Source organism: Rhinolophus sinicus, linkage group LG02, assembly GCF_036562045.2.
Source record: "Rhinolophus sinicus isolate RSC01 linkage group LG02, ASM3656204v1, whole genome shotgun sequence".
Lineage (NCBI taxonomy): Eukaryota > Metazoa > Chordata > Mammalia > Chiroptera > Rhinolophidae > Rhinolophus > Rhinolophus sinicus.
In genome coordinates, this window is record NC_133752.1 from 98,064,080 (window position 1) to 98,084,653 (window position 20,574).

Below are 20,574 nucleotides of genomic sequence, written 5' to 3' on the forward strand. Positions count from 1 at the left end.
AGGTTTTATTCATCTTGTGATTATAAAGGTGACTATTAAAAGCTTTAAATATAATCCTAAATAGCAACGTTTCGATTTAGAAGAGGGGTCAGCAAACAATGGCCACGGCTAAATCCAAGCCACTGTCTTTTTTATGTATCAAGTTTTATTGGAACACAGGCACATGCACTCACTTCTGTATTGTCTATGGCTGCTTTTGTGTTATAACAGTCGGGATGAATAGTTGTATCAAGAGACTGTGGCTGACAAAGTTGAAAATATTTCATTTTGCAATATGTACAGATACCGAATCATTACATTGTATACCTAAAACTGATATAACATTACGTCAATTATACCTCCACTTTTAAAGAAAGTTAAAAATATTTATCTGGTCTTTTACAAAATATGTGTGATGACCCCTGCTTTAAGACTCATCATTTCAACTTGTGAAGGTATTTTTAAATCCTGCTCTGTTACTAAGTATATTAACCATTATATGATTCCAAATATATTAACCATTATATAATTCCAAATTTGTCAACTTATATAAATGTAATAGTCCCAATTTCATAGATACTTAAAGTTAAATTTGCTTTTCCAAGCCAGACAATATAGGTAAAAACACAACTGAAGACTACTCAAGTTTATCACTCTCATAATAACCACAACGTGTCTCTATTTGAAGTACATGAGAATCTGAAGGTAAAGCAGAATATTCAAGACTTCCTGAACAACATGTAGAATATTTACTGTTTAAAAAATATAAAAAAGAGAAATAGCAAATTTACTTTTAGCCATGTATTCAAAATTTGGACAGGAGAGAAAGCAACAGATCTCAAGAGCTACACCTACTTGCTCAAAGTCAGTTAATCCAGTGAAGCCAATAGAAGGAAATAATACATTTCAAATGCAGCCAAATGTTATTAACTAAATTACAAGCATTTTCCAGACCACTACAGAAATATGGCACAGAATTGGATGACAAAAAGCAAATAAACTCTCTAAAAATAAGATTTGTTTCTTTTCTACCCACTATTTCTTAATAGATACTTAAAAGTGAGTGGTCAGGTAATTAAGGTAAATTTGGACATTGAAGTTATACTATACATCATTTCATGAAATGACTATCTTCTCTTTTATAAGATCAACCGACTGAAAACCTTAAATTGAGGCTTTTTCTTGTGATAGTCCCAATATATTTTAAAATATTTAGATATGAAAGGTATCTGTTCTTATTATAAGCTTGGAAATTTTATTTGAAATCTTTACTAATTATATGACTAGTAAATCATTTCACTTCTTTTTTCTGCCTGTGGAAGAAAAAATGACTCACTATGAAATGCATACAGGCAAGTTAATCTCCAGCTAGAAGCATATGTCATTTGAAAAAGCACACATACATTATACTTTTAATTTAAAACATTAAGAATCCTACCTTTACATTAGGAATGTATAGGAAATAAGGTTTAATGAAATCATTTTGGCTGGTAAGGCTTTTCAAACGGTTAAAAATACTGGATTAGATGTTCTTCATAACTCTAAAATTCTATAATTAGATTATTTTCCTTAACACCAATTCAGTGATGACTGTATCTCACCTTTCTCAATATAATTCTTGGGGGCCCAAGCAGGATCTCCATCTGCATACGGATCATTATACTGAACTACTGCAGCCTCCTCATCTTCATAATCCACTGGAGGTGGTGGTGGGGGAGGCGGGGAGTCATCAAACATGGGAATGTCGTCTGGTGGGGGTGGTGGTGGTGGAGTTGGACTATCAGCAACTAAAAAAATTCAGATAATTAATTTGAATCAAAAATTAGACTAATTCATAAATTAACAGAATTTAAGAAAGCTCTAAGTCATATACAGCATGCACTATAAGAAAACATGCAATGATTAGAAATAAAAGCTTGGTGTGTTAAAGCTTCTACTACTCTTAAGAATAATTTTGCAGTAATAAAATGAGCTAAAAATAAGGGTATTAGGAAGTACTACAAATTAATGAACGAAGGAGGTTAGGAGACAAAAATCTTTTTTTTTTTTTTTTTTAAAGGAGAAAGGAGTAAATAAGTTTCCTTATTCCAAGGCTCAGATCAGAACAAATGTCACTCTTAGCCTAGTTCCTTAGTCACTTTTTTCATTTGGACTACAATAATCATAATGAATAACATTACATTAATGGTTTGATAACCATTCACTGTGCACATTTATGTCCCTGATTTTGGCTTTTAATATCTTTAGCTCCCCAGAAATCAGTGGGTGGATATTTTTGTTTGTTTTAACGGAGAATAAAAGAAAAGTTGGTGGTGGTATTAAATCCGCTTTTACGTATAGATTTTCTATTCTTTTATTTAAATTTTAACAAGATGAGAAAAAACTAAATTAAAAATTAAGAAATTCCAAACTAGCAAATCTCACTGAACATTTTTTAAAATGTTTGTATTCATAATCAACTTTTGTATCATAGAAAGCAAGCTAAGATTTTTGCATTATTGCTAGTAAAACATAAAGATGGGATGAGGGAGAGACTAGATCCTAAAGATCCAATTTTCTAAGAATACATCCACAACAAAGATTTTAAAAAATAAAGTATTATGGGAAGGTAATTAAAAAAAACAAACAGAAAGTAACTTGTATCATGCAGAACAATAAAAACAACTCATACCTCAAATTCTAGATGGTTGTGGTATGTGTCTGTGTGTGATTTAAATAATCAAAAGTGTAAACAGTGAAATGGGAAAATGTCAGGCTAGAACTGTGTTCACTGAACTATTAAGACACCAGGTAACAAATGCTCTCAATATTAAGGAAGTCAAAGCTAGAACACAACTAATTCTAATTTAAATTTCTGATCCACATATTTCTTTAAAAGTTAAAGACATGAAAATGTTTTGGTACAAATTGATGCGGGACTTACAAATAACTGCAGGGGAGAAATTTAGAATACCAATATACTAACTCAAATGTCAATTTCTGGGGCTATTTATGTGATAAAAAAAAAGCAGTGATAATCTATCTGTAACACAGGTTTTAAAGTTTACTCCACCCTATTTGGAATAATGTGCCAAGAATGTAACTGAGGGACCGAGACTTAAAACATTTGCATAACAGCCCTATTTCCATAACCACTTCAATTCTGTGATTTCTACTTTATCCTGCTGGGGGATGAAAAAGGCTATTAGAAAACAAGTCCTGTGTGGTGATGCTAATTCTGATAGTCTACAATTTATTTTTCCATTGAATGCTTGGATCTATTTTATTTTTATCCATAAATACTCCATAAAGCTTTCTATTACTCGTAAGAGGATAAGAAAATAGGTGTGAATCCATCAAAGAGCCAAAGCTGATATCCTTAATTTGGCTTAATGTAAATTATATATGTTTGCCTGAATCCCTCAATTGCATCTACTCTGGATTTTATATATTACTTATTAGTTTAATGTTTTCATTCAGTTGTCTTCATGTCCACCTGCAGTGAATCGCCACTGGCTTATCTTCACTATACACACACGGGCAGGAGTCCAGTCAATCTAATTCTCTATGCATAATACTTTGTCTAGCACTGGCTGTAATTAGTTCAAAAATGTTTTCTGATGTTAATCATAAACAGATGTAAACACACTGACGACTTTTTTAAAGGCTCATGTCTTAAACTGAAACATTTATTAATAGGTTAACTGCTACATGCATTCATTATCACCAACTTTGAGTTAGTGGAACTCAATATTGAAGAAACTGAATACTGAAGAGAACACAGAAAATTTGTAGTTTATAAAACATTTAAGATACTGATACACAGTTTCTCACCAATCTTCCTAACATGCTTTCAAAGCAAATAGATGCCAAATAAAGTTGAGCATTCAACAGCACGAGGGGAATGACTGATTGACTCAAGTTCGTACGTTTGGTAAAAAGAACTAAAATAGTACCAAACGGATCTCTTTAGCAAAAACCAGGCATGCTTAGAATAACGTACATTCATTCTGAATTTCTATGAAAAAAAGAGTTACCAAAAAGCTAGGCAATGAGCTTTGGACCCATTAAATGGATGTTCATTATGGTAATTTTTAAATACGTAGTTCCTAATATTTCTTGGATATTAAGGCAGCTCACAAGGTTTAACTGGCTTAGTTTTTAAACTCTTATAGCATTAAGGACCAGCAATTAACCCTTATTCACTTATTTTTAAAATTAGATTCACTTATTTTTACATATTTAAACACATCAGAGTTTATAAACAAATTTCAAGGTTGGTTTACACTCAGAAATTTCAGTATTTTGAAAGTACAGTGTTTTATAAATCCATTAAAACATATTATTTCTTGAAGGTAGGGACTTCTTCCTCTTAGACTATTTGTATTTTTCCCAAAGACTAGCACATAACACTGAATAAACAAGTATTTGACTAGAGGAAAGGAGGAAATAGGTAGAGTAACACAATAGGGTCAGCAAAAGCTGAACAATGGAATTTGCCACAATGTAGTCTCCTAGAAGATGGGCTGGTCAAGTGGGTTACACATTTGTTCAAACCATTCTGAGAATTATCTGCATGGTGATGGTCCCAAATTACTAGAAGTAAATTACTCCCAGACCACTTCACCATCTTAATCTCAACAATACAATTCTGTGATTGTGGTAGTCTTTATTTTGCCAAATAACATTCACTATGATCAGATAGCAAGGATTATACATCTTCCAGAGCCTTAATCAGGCAGCAATACAAACTACTCTATCCTAATTAAATCCACATATTCAAAAGCATTTCCAAAACTCATTAATTCTGACCTTCCTTCAGAGAAGACCTAAAAATAACTGACAGATTTGCATATTCATAAATAATCCTCATGAGCCTGCATGTAGCCAAAAACATAAAGAGGGCTCTACAATGATTATCACTCTTACATGGATAGATATCATAGATATAATTTACTTATTCTTGCAGATTCATTCTCATCCTAACAATGAATCTTTATATAGGTTCAAAATTATTTATGTATCAAAATCTGAGGCTATAAAACTTTCCCCAAAAACCTGTGTAATTAAATGGGAAAACAAAAAACTGTCCCAAGCGCATAATAAATTTAATCGCACAGTGTAACTATCTATGCCTTTATGAATTTGCTGGCAACAGAATACAAAATCTTTTCTAACTAATTTCCCTAATAATTATTAAAGCTAGCAGTTTCCATCCAATGTAACTTTCTGTTGTTTGATTATTCTTTCCTTAAGAATCTGCAAAGATCAGATTTCATGTTTTAGATCATGTAAATATGTAAGAAAGTCGCAGTTTTGAAATTTAGATGGGTCAGTAATCATGCACACCAGAGAAAAAAAACTGAAGACCGTGCTCTTCAGTTTCAATAACATATCTGCACCTATTTTCAAGATAAGATTAGCGTCCCAAAAAAAGTAAGGAAAACTGATGACTTATCAGCCATGCATGCTATAAGGAGACAGCCTCTACTCTTTGATAGCTCAGTTTTTCCAAACTTACTGTTTTCCTGCACCCTGGCCACGAAGCCTGTGAGAGGTATCTGTGGAGTCAACTGAGGCATAGGGGGAGGGGGTGGAGCAATAGAAACTGGTAGCAACAACACAGTATGGGGGGAAGTAAAACAGATAAAGGAAAGAAAAGGAAACAAACAAAAAGCAGAAGTCAGTTACAAGGACCACAAACATAAGTATGCAAAGAACAGTTTGCCAATGAAACAAAACAAAACAAAAAACAAAACAAAAACCTGCAGAACCTTCTTCAAGTTCATTACCCCCTAGCAAACCTAAAGCTGAGTTGTACTTAGCCAACTAGAAAGCAAATACATTTTATTTAATCCTAATGTTATATTGTTCGGGGAAGATTTAAATTTACCATCACATTCACTTTCATGCAATGTAATTTTCAAAATCTAAGGAAACAATTTAAAAAAAATAGTTAATAGTGAAATACTGATAGAGGTTTCCAGGATATTGTGTTTCCATATTTCTATAACCCAACAGGTTTGTCTAACTTTCAGATAATGTTCCAAATTACAACCCACATAAATAAATATGTCATGAAATAGCTATTTATTCCATGTATAAATAACTACATTAAGCACAGGTTTCCTTTAAAGACAGTTCTTATTATATATCTCAATTTATACACAGCTCTCCAGGAAAAACTCTTGTTTGTAAAACAAGGTTACTGTTACTTTTTAAGTTGACAATTTTAAAGACATCACTCCTAAATTTACTAGGGAATAAGAGTGCTTCATATACCATGTTAATTGTTCACTGAGTTTTATGGGATATTATTTCAAGAGTGACCTTTTTATTATCAGTGTTCTAAAAAAAGGAAACCTGATCTAATAATAGGTTAAAATATGGAATTATTTGCACTGAAGTAATTTCTAACAAGTCACTGGGTAGCTGAAAACATATTCCAACTTCTTTCTGGAGAGGACATAATCTATAAAAAAACTGATACCAAATGATTATGTGAGCAGCAAATGTATTAAAAATTGTAACAAACTGGAAGTAAACATACATACATTTACCACTTTGTCTCATTTTAGCAAGACAGTAACTGCCAAAAATTGTTCAAAAAAGTCAACAAGAATGTATCACAAAATTCAGTTTACTGGTAGTCACCAAGAAGTGACATTAAATTGACAGAGAAAAACAATTATTGGTTCCCAAGGATCATGTAATCGAAAGGTAGTTTCAATTAAACCAATTTACAAATTTTGTTGGTAAACATAAAAATTTGAAAGAAGTTCAGTGTTCAAAGAAGTAATTACTTAAAAAGCAATATATGTTCAATAATATCCACTGTATGGCTAAAAATAGCATTCAACGCACTATGAAGTTGGTCCTCATTCATTCTGATATTCTGTATACAGAAAGCTCTTAAATGAATAAAATGTTACAGGTTTTGATTTTTAAAGAACTCCCACAAATCTAAAAAATTTTTTTAGAAACAACCCTTACTAACTAGCCATGCTGGTTAGTACCGAAAGAAAAAGAAAGGCTACTAATCATTACCACCACATTTAGACAGAAAGAAATATGCACATCAAAACACTAACAACATTTATATCTACTACTATTACAACACCAAGAGTAACTCAGGTTGAAGGATAATTAATCTGACAACATATAATAATATATTTAAAATTTAAGGCTAAATTTGCTTTAAAATATCCAAAAGATAGATATTCAGTAATGAAAATGTTTTGTCTGGAAATAAGCAACCCACCCACCAAGTAATGTTAAAATAAAACTACACAAACATGGATTAGGTGAAAAATCACCAAAAGTTCTATTTGCAGAGTAAATTAAGTGTCTAAATGAAAAGAAAAATAAGAAACATAAAGATGGGATCTAAAAATGCAGCATAACATGAAAAAGAAAAAAAAAGTTCATGAAACTAGTGAGCTAATAATCAGATAATCTGTGGAATATTCAGACTTTAGCTACCTTTCACTACCAAAGGAGACCAGGGAAAATGTGAGGTAAAATTCTAACTGGTAAAGTTTCTTAGTATTATAGTTTGGATGACAATTTTAGTCTAGAAAGAAGGTTGTATAAATTTGGGATATCTGACACTTCTGCTAAAGTGGTTTTCAATTCTTATGAGTTTTTTTGTTATAACACAATCTTTAACTCTAGAATTTAAACAAAAAACAAATAAGGTAACTTTTCCCCAACTCTGCTTTAAAATGTATGTTCAGAACATGCATTATTATTAGGTTGGTGCAAAAGTAATTGTGGTTTAAGATTAAAAATTGCAAACACCGCAATTACTTTTGCACCAACCTAATAAAGAACTTAAACCAACTTCCTAAGTACACATGGGGAGTATTCAGTGTTTTGTAAGTAAACTAATAAAACATACAGGTCTAGAAAGTAGCTACTACAAAAATTACATGGGGAAAGTGTTTTAATCTAGGCCCAGTGATCACCACTTCAAGCCAGTAACAAATGCTGGACGACAGGCTCATTTCATTTCTTTAACTGTTTTTTCTGTTTTGGATTAAGCGTCTGACTATGGAAAGCGAAATTAATGACTACCATAAGTAATTCAAACTTCCTAACATTACATGCCCAAACTATTTTCTAATCTTATCACCTTTAAACACTGATTGCAGTTAGTGTTGAGATGTGCAATTTGAGGTGAAAACGGAAGACATCAAAAGAAAATCCTCCTTACTGTTATAATTATTCAGAGACAGAATAAGCACACACCACAAATGTTTTTTAATAGTTCTCAACTCATTTCAGCATAGGTTAACAAGCTTAAAAGTGATAGCCAGCAATTTCATTATATTATTTTAAAAGAAAAACGATGTTCAGTGTTTTAAATTTTACTGTTATTGAACAACCTCAAATATGCCAATAAAAATTAATTCAGTTTAATTTCAGTGGTGTTCTTCTCTAGTTCTGTTTATAGTAATAAAAATATAGGAAAGCATATTAAAAGTAAATTTTAGTATACAAGTATACTAAGCCTGAATTTTTTTGAGAGAAAGAGATAAGCAATTTCTTTTTAAATGGAATAATTCAAGAACTAACTTCCTCAAGCAAAAACGAACATGAAATAGTATGGTTTCAATTGCTGTCTATCACTGGTAAGAATAACAGTTTCAGTTTCCTTCAAAAGGAGTTCCACTATTGCTGTACGCCTGCAAAGCACAAGCTTACTTGAATTCTGAGAATAAAGTGGACCTCCATTAACATGAGGCTGAGCAGAAAACTGAGCAGTCACAGAGGGAGTCCGTCTGTATCCACCAGAAGAAGTCGAAGAAGTGGTAGAGTTGTGTCGAGAAATCTGCCTGGTCATTGTGCCATACTGGGAGCCAGGAGCTGAGCCCGGGGCCGCTGAAAAGCATTAGTCAAAGGCAACCAACAAAGAACTTGAGCACTGTTTGTCACCTCCAATAGCAGAACAAAGAGAGAGGGACTCTCAGTAAGAAGTCGTTATTACTTTTTAAAGCCCACAGCACAAAATAAAGAGAAAAGTAAAGATAAAACACAAATAGCTCTAGCTCTGAAGTTACAAACAGAAGGAAAAACAGATACTGTGTGGAAAGCTGCAAAAGTAAATATGTAACATTCTTAAACCTTTAATTTAGCATAATTCCAAATCGTATTTTGCTAATATTATATATACATTTTTTTCTGTATCATTTTAGAACACATAGCTTTTATATGTAAATTGTGTCTCTCCAACAAAATAGATACAAAATATAGTCTGAGGTGAAAAGCATCAGTTTTTAAATGTAAATGTATTTCTATCTGGTATACAAACTTCTTCCTTTCTATTGACAAATCTTCAGAAGCACAGTGTAAGAATCTATCCAGCCAAATCCAGTTTAAGTTATAAAATGTAAACAGGTAAGCATATTTCCATACATAGCACTATATTTATTTGAATTTACTGTACTAGCAGTTATCAATACATATTATAGGAGAATCATTTTAAAAAGGAGTACAACTTCTAGATTCAAAGCTCTTAAATATGTTGTCAGATTCCTTGTGTATCTCCAAACTTTAGTAACATACCTTTCCCTATCACTTAAATTTTTGTAACTAACAAAACTGGAAAAAATTTTAGACTGTAAAGTAGACATTTGAAGACAGCTTTGTGTAGAAAATCCACTCTCTTTCTCCATACTTGGAGGGGTTTTACATACCACACCCAAAGCAATCTTTTTTAAAAAATTATAATGCATAAACTGACTAAAGTATTAATACTTAAAATTTTATTCAATGCCACCTTTACCAACATTTCAAAAGTTTAATACTTAAAAGGTTAATAAAGTTCAAAGCCTCTAAAGTTAACTATACATTCCAAAGGTAACTTTGGGATTAATATTATCCTCTTTACCCAATCCAAGCACAACTGAGTAAGTAAAAAGACAGCATCCTAGTTTATTTTCATTCAGTTGTCTAATTTAACCTCCCCTAGAGGTCATAAAAGGTATTAGATAAAACCGTACAGCAGAGGTTGTTCGTTAGAAGCAGTGCTAATATTGAACATTTTGGAGCTCCCAAGCCATAGGCAGTCACTAATTACTGGAATCATCCACAAGCTCGTTTTCTAAATAGAAACACATCTTAAAAATAATAGTCTATTCAAAAGTTTTCATGAGTAATTTTGGACAGCTAGGTTTTCTAGAAATATAAGATGTAACTCTATAACCATTTTTAATAGTAATCTCTGTAAGTCATTTTTATATTTCTCTAATATGTAATAAAATGTGTATAAAATCTAAGTAATTTTTCTTGGTGATTTAAAACCAAATCAACTATTTATCAGTTCCAAACTATGACTACTTTAGAATTTATTTTAATGATTTATAAAATAAATTATAATACCAAAGGGTGTGTGATTGATATATATACATAACTATATTATATATAAATTATAAATGCATATGCTATATGCTAATATATAGTATATATTGTATGTAATGATTATATAGAACCTATTTACATAAATATATCTTATAAATATATATAGTTATTTTTAAAAAAAGATAAATATCCTGCTCCAAGAAAGAGGATTACCAGTATCACTGAAGCTTCCCATATGCCCCCTTCTGGATCCCAAGCCCTAAAAGGTATGTGTTAAACATTTGCTTTCTTTACTACACATTGCTTTTTTTTTAAATCACAGATATATAATCTTACACAATCAATACACAGAGATTTTGAAAATTTAAGTTTTTATAATAAAATGATTATGTATTCTGTTGGCTTCCTCTTTTTCCTTCATATTATTTTTAAGATTCATCCATGTTGATAAGTATATCAATATATCATCCAATTTTAGTGCTTTACATGTAAACATGCCACAATTTATCATTCTCTTGAACATTTCAATTACATCCTGAGTTTTGCTATTATTAATACTACTACTAATTAACAGTCCTACATATGACTCCTGAGTTTCTCTAGAACAGTTGTTCTCAAACTTCACTGTTGACCAGATCAAGCCCAGTTGAGGGACTGTTAAATATAGACTGCTGGACTCCATCCTCAGAGTTTCTGACTGAGTGGGTCTAGAATGGGACCTGAGAGTTCACATTTCTAACTAGTTCCCCCACAATGATGATGCTGGGGGGGCCAGGGTCGCACTCCAAAAGCTTCTGCTCTATGACAGTAGTTTTTCAACTTTATGGTCTAAGGGTCCATTATTTAAAATTAGACAACCTCAAAAAGCTTTTGTTGGGTGAGCGATAGCAATAGGTAATTATATTAGAAATTAAAACTGATATATCTTTAAAACACATGAATACACATATACACATTCATATTACCATGTCATGTAGCCTCCAGAAAATCCCACAGTACCAGAATGAGATGAAAAAGGTAAATAAATTTTATTATGACTATAGTTCTGACCTCAAAAATTCCATGAAAGGATCTTGGCAACCCCCAGGATCCTGTAACCATATTTTGAGAATCAGTACTCTAGGGTAAATAGCTTCAGATGAAATTGATAAATCTAAGGAGAAATCTATTCAACTTGACTAGCTAACAAACCACTTTCCAAAGTGAGTGCATCACCCGATAAACTCCCACCAACAATGCACTTCCCTGTACAGCCTCACCAGCATGTGATTCCACTTCATTTTTACCTATCATTTTTACCTGTCTTCATTTTTACCTATCTGGTGGATAAAAAAGTAGTATCTCACTGTGGTTTGAATTTTCAGTTTCCTGATCATCAATTAGGTTGAGGGGATTTTTTTTTTCACACGGACTTTCTGCCAACAATCTCTATTATTAGGGTCTTTTTTTTTATTACGTTCTTTTGCCCCTTTTCCTTTGAGCACAAGTGCAAATGTTTTGAAAAGATGTTGCTAGATGGCTTTATTTCACAATAATGAAACTCTGCTCTCAGCTCTCATTATTTGAAACATCTCATTATCCATTTCTACCCAGATTATTGCTATTGTGTATTTCTAGGCTGAATGGTTTTATACTGAGTCTATATATGGAATTCTTTATATGCTCAATTCAGTCCCCCTCAAGTTGGGAACAATTTAAAAGTTTTTTACTGAAAGAAATGTTTCATGGCCATCTCCAGATGCCATAAGTACTGGGCTATATTGGAGTTTTTCAAACTGTGATCCATAGGAAAGCCTCAAAGCACCCCATACCACACACATCATTTTCCTTTCCATTTTTCTTCATCCTGTCCCCCATCTTCACTCCAGTATTTTGACTGTTGCATATACCAGGGAGTTCCAAATCAAGTTTCACTTTAAAAAAAAATTACATTACTAATTTTAAAACAGTTTTTGAACAATCACTGCTATACTTTTCCTAGAAAATTCTAAACAAACAACAAATACAAACCACATTAAATTGGTTATAAACTAAGCACAGAGCATTTCATTTTATAGAGGAATTTGTTTTATATTTGTTTTCTGTGTAACTTCAGAGGCCTTTCACCAGAAATTAGTGTAAATTAGATTTAACACTTTAACCTTTGTATAATCACTTACAACCTAATGACTATAAAAGCTAGCAGTCTAACAGAGGAGTTTATTATGAATTATGCAAAGTAAGTTAAATCACTCCAATGGTTATGCAATCTCACCTATCACAGTGTTCACTGGGAGAAGTGGTGGAAGAGGTGGTGCTGGTGGAGCTCCAGAAGGAGGAGGGACAGAAATGTTTTCTAATAAAATAGTTTATAATTCAGGTCAGAGTGCAAGAAAGAGAACTAAACATTCTGAAACAGTAAGAAAGTACAATGTTTTGGAAAGAAGAAAAAAAAAAGAGATAGACACACCCATATGTAAAGCATGTTCAAATGAGTAAGAATTTTACTAGGTAAAGAGGCCATTGAGTTCATACCTATATTAACTATAAAATATGCCTGTTTTTATAAGTAACTTTTTCTCCTTTTTTCAACAACATCCTTGAGAAGCTAGTAATTTTTCCCTAACAGTACTGATTATCATACTTACTTTTAAAAATGTGTATTTTTAACACCACAAAGTCTTAATTTCATTTACTAAAAATCAAGGGACTAATTTAATGCTCTGCAATGGTTTTTAAATTTTTTATATAATATAAAAAGTAAAAGAACTTTTATTTTTATTATCCCATTTCATATTCATGGTACTTTACTGAACTATGTATTGAATATCATATATAAATATAGCAGTCACAGAACAAACTAACACCAGAGTTGAGATACTAGCCTATCAGACAACATCAAAACTCAATTGATACATAACTCACAATATAGACACTGATCCTTTGGTTAGAGTATCAACAATATTGGTTTGCTCTCAAAATAATAAATACCATTCTTGACTAGTGCCCAAGGCAAGTATTTCTAAAGCAAAATGGCCAAAAAGTTATTTAATAAAGTTACTTAATATGCTTTATACGTAAGGAGAAATAGCTGGTAAAACCCTCAAAACTGTGAAAAACAACCTGAAAATGCTTTCAAATTTGTCGATAGCATTTATATTCTAGTAACAAGTGCGTAAATTTAATAATCTTATCTAATAAAACTAAATTCAGACTTCCATAATCAAGCTCATAAATACTACCACATATTAAAATAGATTTATAAATAACATACCTGGTCCAATAGTGGGTGGTGAAGGTGTAGGCACGGCAATGGGAATGCCAATACTGCTGCTTCCACTGTTTTCTCGACTTCCACTTCCCCCACTACTTCCACTGAAAAGAAAAAAATGTGAGAAAAGCAATTGTAGAGATTTATCCAAAAACATTACAATATTCAACTCAAAGTCACTAAATATTCCCTTTTATGATACATATATAAAAATACGTTTTTAAAATTGTTCAATACAAATTTTAACCCTAATACTTGAAGTGGTTCTTGTGTTTCACTCTACCTCTCAATCATACTGGAAACCAATACAATCATAACATAGTACTCAGAAGTATCAGAAGAGATCATCCTATTGAGAAATGAATGACCAATAAAATCTTATAGCGCAATGAGTCAATAGGGTTTATTTAAAACCTACTATGAACAGCAGTGAATAAACCAGACATGAACCATGCTGCCATGGAGCTCACAGTGAGAATGGGAAAACACATTAAAAAACTGTGATTGATGCCACAAAAAATAAAAAAATAAAAAGTACAAGATGCTATAGAAATCAATAAAAAGGTTAACCAATTTTAGTCTGGAATTAGTATGAAAACCCCCACTCATCTCAAAGAACGGTGATAAAACAGGAAATTTTCTGGAAAATGAGAAAAAAAAAAAGACAGTAGTGAAGTTTCAGAGTGAGGCATTCTAGAATAGCTGCTATTGTTAAAACTCTAGCCAATTCCCTACTATGCTAATTCCTATGGATTTACTGTCCCTTTAGGTAAAAGACCTTGCACTACCCAACTGTTTTTGTAATGTGTGCATGTATATGTATGCAAATGTACATATGTGCATGCGTAGTCTTAGACTCCGTATTATGTTTTAAAATCAACATCATTCGCTCAATAGGCCCAGAAACTCAACAGGACAAAGACTTGCACTGCCTAGATAAACTTTTTATTTTTTTTCTCCAATGTGATCATTCTATAATTACATTATCACATGTTAATGAAAGAAAAACAGAAAGCTGTTTACATAACAAAAATAGCTTCACTGTGAAGGCTTCTCTTAATTCCCTTAAGCCAGGTGATCAATACTCTGCCTTATGCCATCAATGCATCACAGACATATGAAAATGTTTCCATTTCTTATCCTCTTCTACAATTATTGGCTTATCTGCCTTTTTTCTAACATGGGGGTTGTCAAATTAAAGCCCATAAGCCAAATCTGATTAATGATACAATTTTTTATGACCTATGAGCTAAGAACATTTCTTACATTTTTAAATAGCTGGAAAAAAATTGAAAAGGGAATAATTTATGACACATTAAAATTATATGAAAGTCAAATTTCAGTACCGTATATAAAATATTATTGGAAGACAGCCTCACTCATTCATTTATGTGTTGTCCATGGCTGCATTCGTGATACAATGGGGAGCTGAGTAATTGCAACAGAGACCATATGGTCCACAGATCCTAAAATATCGACAATCTGGCCCTTTATAAAGAAGTTTGTTGATCCCTGTTTTAACAAAAGGAGCTCTGAAAAAAAGAACTGTATCTTATCGGTATATCCCTAGCATCTAATGAAGTTAAGTCTTACCTGGTTGCTGAATATGATTAAACTGTAGACAAAAACCATGCTTGAATACAGTAATTCAATAACAAACAAACAAAGAACAATTTTGGTCTTCACTGAACTTAACCTGATACAGTAACTGCAGATATCAATATAAGAATTTATTTACTAACAGCAGCAATAACAAATGCCAATTACACACCATCTAACAGCCTGATACTCTTATTTAGTTGAAACCGTAAAAATGATTTTGTTAAGTTGTATGTGTAATATACCAACCTAAAAGTCAAGGAAAGCAGAGGTTCTTGCCCAACGTATGAAGTGAGAGGTAAAACTGAAGAATAAAACAAATTAAGCTATACAATAAATTTGTCTGGTTTTATAAAAAGTGCCCCCAAATGGAGTGGCTACTATTGAAGGGAAGAAGAGGGAGGTAATAATAGGGAAAAGGACCTGAGGGGGACTTCTGGGTTGTTGGTAGTGTTCCATTTTCTGACTTGGTGATGGCTACATGAGTATGTTCAATTTGTATTAATCCATTAAGTTGTATAATTAATAAAGTGTATACTTTTCTAAATGTATGTTATGCTCCATAAGCAAGTTTGTAAAAATTCAACGTGTAGTTGACTTGTAGAACTTTTTAAAAACAATTTATACAATAACATATTCTAGAGTATATCAATTCTCTTAATAAATTCTTGGTCAGATCTAAGCTAAGCCTTCTTTCCTCCAATCTCTTCCAAGTTTAAATCATGTTGTGTAATTTCTGATATTTAACATTTTATCCAAAACTATTTAAGAGTGGCTGCCTTGATCTTTTTTGCAAGATTGTTTTAAAAAACACTCTTTAGCGTTGATCCAAATGTATATCTGTACCTCTGTCAAAAGGAAGATATAGTAGCAATCTGCTAATATAAATATGTATTAAAAAATCTAAAAACCAGAAGTTATGACACAAAGTTAGAGGAACAGATCCAATACTACTACCCTCAACTTTCCCCCTCTATTTCTGTGTTAGCATTAGAGCAGTACTTTACTCAGCAACTTCACAGAGTTTGTGACCAGTCCATAACCCCCACTCTCACATGTTCAAAGGCTCCACCTGAAGGATTACCTGTGTGTCCTCGGTCTCTGGTTTAAAGAAGCTGTCCTGCCTGGGCTATGCTGACTTCCAAGCCTAGCAGGACTTGTCATGTAGTCATTAGGAACTGTTGGAGGTTTAACAGGTTCCAGGGTTTTGTAAGGAGTATTCCGTCTAAAGAAGCATTATGGAAAGCAATGATGAATATGAAAGATAAATAAAATGCTATTTTCCCCCAAATTTGTGACTGTCCCTTTGTAACCAAGTATAACACGACTTTTTTATCTTTTAACAATAAAGTTTTAGAAAAATTCTTAATTGAGGTATATGAATTTTGTTACTTTATGCAAAAGCTAAATTTGTTACCTTTTCTTAGGAAAGCCACAGGAAAGTTACGGTAATTTATTAAAAGTTCTAGCCTTATTTCTAAAAATCTTGCTTCCAATTTTTTTAAATGCTCAATAACACCAAACTTTGAAATATACATTATTTCTAGCTTAGTCACCCATAATCTATTGTCCTTATACATTATGGAAGCTAAATATCTCCTCTACAATTTATTCCTACCTCAATATGGAAATATATGGACAAATACATTTTGATCCCAGATGCAATGCCATTAATTTCTCAATAAATGATTTTAACTTTTCTATTAAATAACTTCGTATGTTTTTATTCCCCAGGGGTAAGGAGTTTACGGAAGGAAAATAATAACCAAGATTCTATTAGTAAGTTGATTGATCTCTAGTACTATAAAATAATGATTTCCCAGTCCTCCACTAAAAACAAGGACTCTAATATATTATTTCCTATGCTTAGGTGAACAATCTTCCAGAAAGGCGTAACCAATTATTCAATATTTTTATTGCATTGAGAACTGAGAAGGAAGAAACCACCAACTGTTCCCTTTTCTACTTCTCTGTGAGCTGGCCTTCCCTGTAAGGGCCCCACGATTGCCAGCAGAAGCAGTTAGAAGTACTCCAGGTAAAGAGTCTCACTCAGGTGGTGAACAGGGGAAGCAGGAGACCTACAGGTTACCGAGCCATACTACACAAAACAGACCACTTATTCAAAGTTCTATAATATAAATATTGTAAATACATGCGAAAACACCACATGGAATCCTCTGGTCAGTTCATTTGAAATAAACTTAAGCCAAATTTATAATTTTTTCAGAAGAGGAAGTAAAAAATAAAATATAAATAATGCTCATTTATACATACATAAAAGAACTTGTCTGGTACAGGTATATATAGAGAATATTATAAAACAGGCCAATTTATTTTGGATTCTGTCCAACAAAATAAGAACCAAAATGAATTTATAAAAGGTAGCGCCACATTGAGGACCCATAGCAAGGATCCATACATTTAATTAAATCACAGAAATATCTTCCTTTAGCATATGAATTTTCTTGTAAAGTGTGGTTGAATCCTTACCCCAAAGTTCCCCGGCCTGACATAGGAGGACTTGGTGGTTTCTGAGTAGGAGGATTTGTTCTCGACAGTGTGCCAGTTCTTACAGGCTGGTTATTTCCATGCTAAAATGTAGAAAAAAGAGCTTTTATTTTTATATCAAATTGTTCCCTTGGTGTTTTGATACCATGTATTATTATTTTTTTAAATATCAGAATGTGAAGTAAGGATTCCCAGACAGTTTTAACAGACTTTGGTACCACATTTTAAAAAGTCAAGAAACAACTTGCACTTGGCTTTTCCTACTATTTTGTGCTATTCGTAACAATTTATGGTAAAATATAGGTGAGATTATTGGATTTTATGTATTATTTTCTTGTTAAACATGTTCACTGAGATCAAACTTATTTGTATTCAAGTACTGGGTTTCCCAAAATTTCTGAAATGTGTACATGAATATAAACTACAGATCTCAGTGTCAATTTGCTAAAACAGTCATTTGAAAAATCATCTTTATCCTAACAATTCAGTAACAAAGTCATACATGATGTCTGGGAAACCTCCTAATTGTAAGTCAATAAAAGCAAGGCAACTATCAAAAAATGAGCAAAGCAATAAATGTTAGCAAAATTAATGTTCCTATATAAATGCAGATGTCAATATATCTTTGATATATTAACACATCCAAGCTAAATGTTGCTGATTTGAACTGAGTTTATTTAATCTACTATAAATCCTATGGGGAAAAAGCAGACAGACATAGGAAGAGTTTTCAAATTTTAGTGGCTCTGCAGCCTCTATCAATATAGAGGTAATACTGTGGATCAAATGATAAGTAGTATCTCTTACCTTGGCTTTTAGCCACTTTACGTTGGCAAAAAAAGGGGGGAAAAAGTAGAAATTAATTCTAAATAAGTCATATCTGATAGGACAGGTTTACATTTACAGTTATTCAATTCATGTTAACAAGCTTTTACCCAGCCATTATTTCAAGTATTTCATAAAGAAAAAGATATCCATAATCAGTAGGGAAATGTATCACATATTTTTAAAAGAATATATTCATAAGGAAACTACGACTTAATTATGCCAATCGCATGCAGGTCAAATAATGTTAGGTCAGTATTTTATCCGACTGAATCACAGATGATAAAGTTTGATTTATATATAAATGCTGTAACACATGAAATGTAAGGCCACTTTAATATATCAGCTTATGAGACCTAAGACTCCACTGGATAATAAATGCCCAAGTATGAGTGTTCATTATTTGAACAGTAGCATACCATTTTAAAAAGTGATAAACTGCAAATGTTAAAACGCAAAATAATACGTTGCTTCCAAATTCAGAAAAAGACCTAACATCTCAATGTTTAAGAACGAATCACTATGCACAGCAATAACTTGGCCACATTCTAACTACAGAATAAACAGAGTCTGGAAATCTTATTTGTAACTCATGAATCCAAATCTGAGCAGGCCAACACTAGCAGGAAGTTATAGGTTTAGTTCTAAGTTTTCTTCCGAACCAGTTTAGTCAAAATTCAAAACTGCAGGAAAACTGCTTTGATCTTAAAGGCTACTTCTATGACACATGAATAGTTTTCTGTAAAATAGTATGTATGCATGAAATAATATGAACATGTGTACATACGAATAATATGAAATAATGTGTACAGTCCTAATGCATCACTACTTGTACTATGCCACTTAAGAAAAAATATCATCTGGTTGTAGAATCTAACTTTTTCTACATTTTGGGGGGTTTCAAGTTCTTTCCATAACATCTGCTATTTTAAATATGTAGCTATCATTTTTCAGGTGATCGTAAACACAACATTAAGGAAATCACCCAAAGGAGGAATGTACGTTGTCTTAGATAAATTATCATTTCTAGGAACTGCCAGAATTTTGGTGTTCTTTAATGTTTGTTTAGAATGATATTGCTCATTTTTATCTGGAAACAATGTCTGGAATTCTACCGTGTCACTACATTTCACACCTGGATTTAGAAATTAAACTTGAATAACATTATTATCCTTGAAGATCAGATATACTAGAAATATTGTCAGTGATGATCTTTTAGAGAAATCAGAAAACTGGAGAAACAGCAGCAATGAGACTAGTAGGGAAAAAATAATTGTGTTTATATTTGTATAACACAGAAACAAAATATGGACAAATATGCCATATAATAGCTTCTAAGATATATTGTTCTCACAGACCACCCTCTTAACCAAAAAATATATTTTAAAATAGCCTGTGTAACAATGTGAGTGTACTTAAAGCCACAAAACTGTATACTTAAAATGGTTAAACAGTAAACTTTACCACAATTTTTTAAAGTTAGAAAAAGAACCCTGTCTAAAATATCTATATATACAAAAAGTAAACTGCCAAAATTCACATCTGTATACTTTCAGCATGTATTATGCTGTTTATACTTCCCATTTATACATGTAGGATGAAATAGTTGAACATTCTCACCCAAAATTTCCTTGTAAAATTAGGTTTCATCTTATATCCTACTAAGCACTACATATGTATTAAACTTAAACACAATTATTAGAGGAAGGATAATAGAGGATATTCACTTCGAAAACGGTGACAGAATTTTTGTTTATGAGTATGTATTGCTTTAATAGAAAGAAAAACCAAGATTAGGCAAAAGAGGAAGTGAATATGAGAGTTATGAGAGTGTATGTATGTGTGTGTGCGTATACCATGTTTCCCCGAAAATAAGACCTAGCCGAACCATCAGCTCTCATACGTCTTTAGCAGCAAAAATTAATATAAGACTCGGTCTTATTTTACTATAAGACCGAGTCTTATCTAACATAATATAATATAAGACCAGGTCTTATATTAATTTGTTCCAAAAGACACATTACAGCTGATTGGCTAGGTCTTATTTTTGGGGAAACATGGTATACACACAC

The 20,574-nt window shown here is 32.2% G+C and overlaps 1 protein-coding gene across 11 annotated transcripts in view; it reads right to left on the reverse strand.

The window, feature by feature from the left end:
* ABI1 (abl interactor 1) overlaps positions 1–20,574 on the reverse strand; it is a 111,349-nt gene that overhangs the window by 4,423 nt on the left and 86,352 nt on the right. The window contains exons 4-11 of one of the 11 annotated variants that reach the window (XM_019749116.2): positions 18,485–18,499; positions 17,660–17,760; positions 16,254–16,394; positions 13,574–13,674; positions 12,575–12,655; positions 8,665–8,841; positions 5,480–5,566; positions 1,581–1,766 (exon numbers count right to left, since the gene is read on the reverse strand). In XM_019749116.2, the coding sequence (XP_019604675.1) occupies positions 1,581–1,766; positions 5,480–5,566; positions 8,665–8,841; positions 12,575–12,655; positions 13,574–13,674; positions 16,254–16,394; positions 17,660–17,760; positions 18,485–18,499 (889 nt within the window). The remainder of the gene's footprint in view (positions 1–1,580; positions 1,767–5,479; positions 5,567–8,664; positions 8,842–12,574; positions 12,656–13,573; positions 13,675–16,253; positions 16,395–17,659; positions 17,761–18,484; positions 18,500–20,574) is intronic. The other 10 variants (XM_019749119.2, XM_019749118.2, XM_019749117.2 and 7 more) reach the window with 10 other exon arrangements.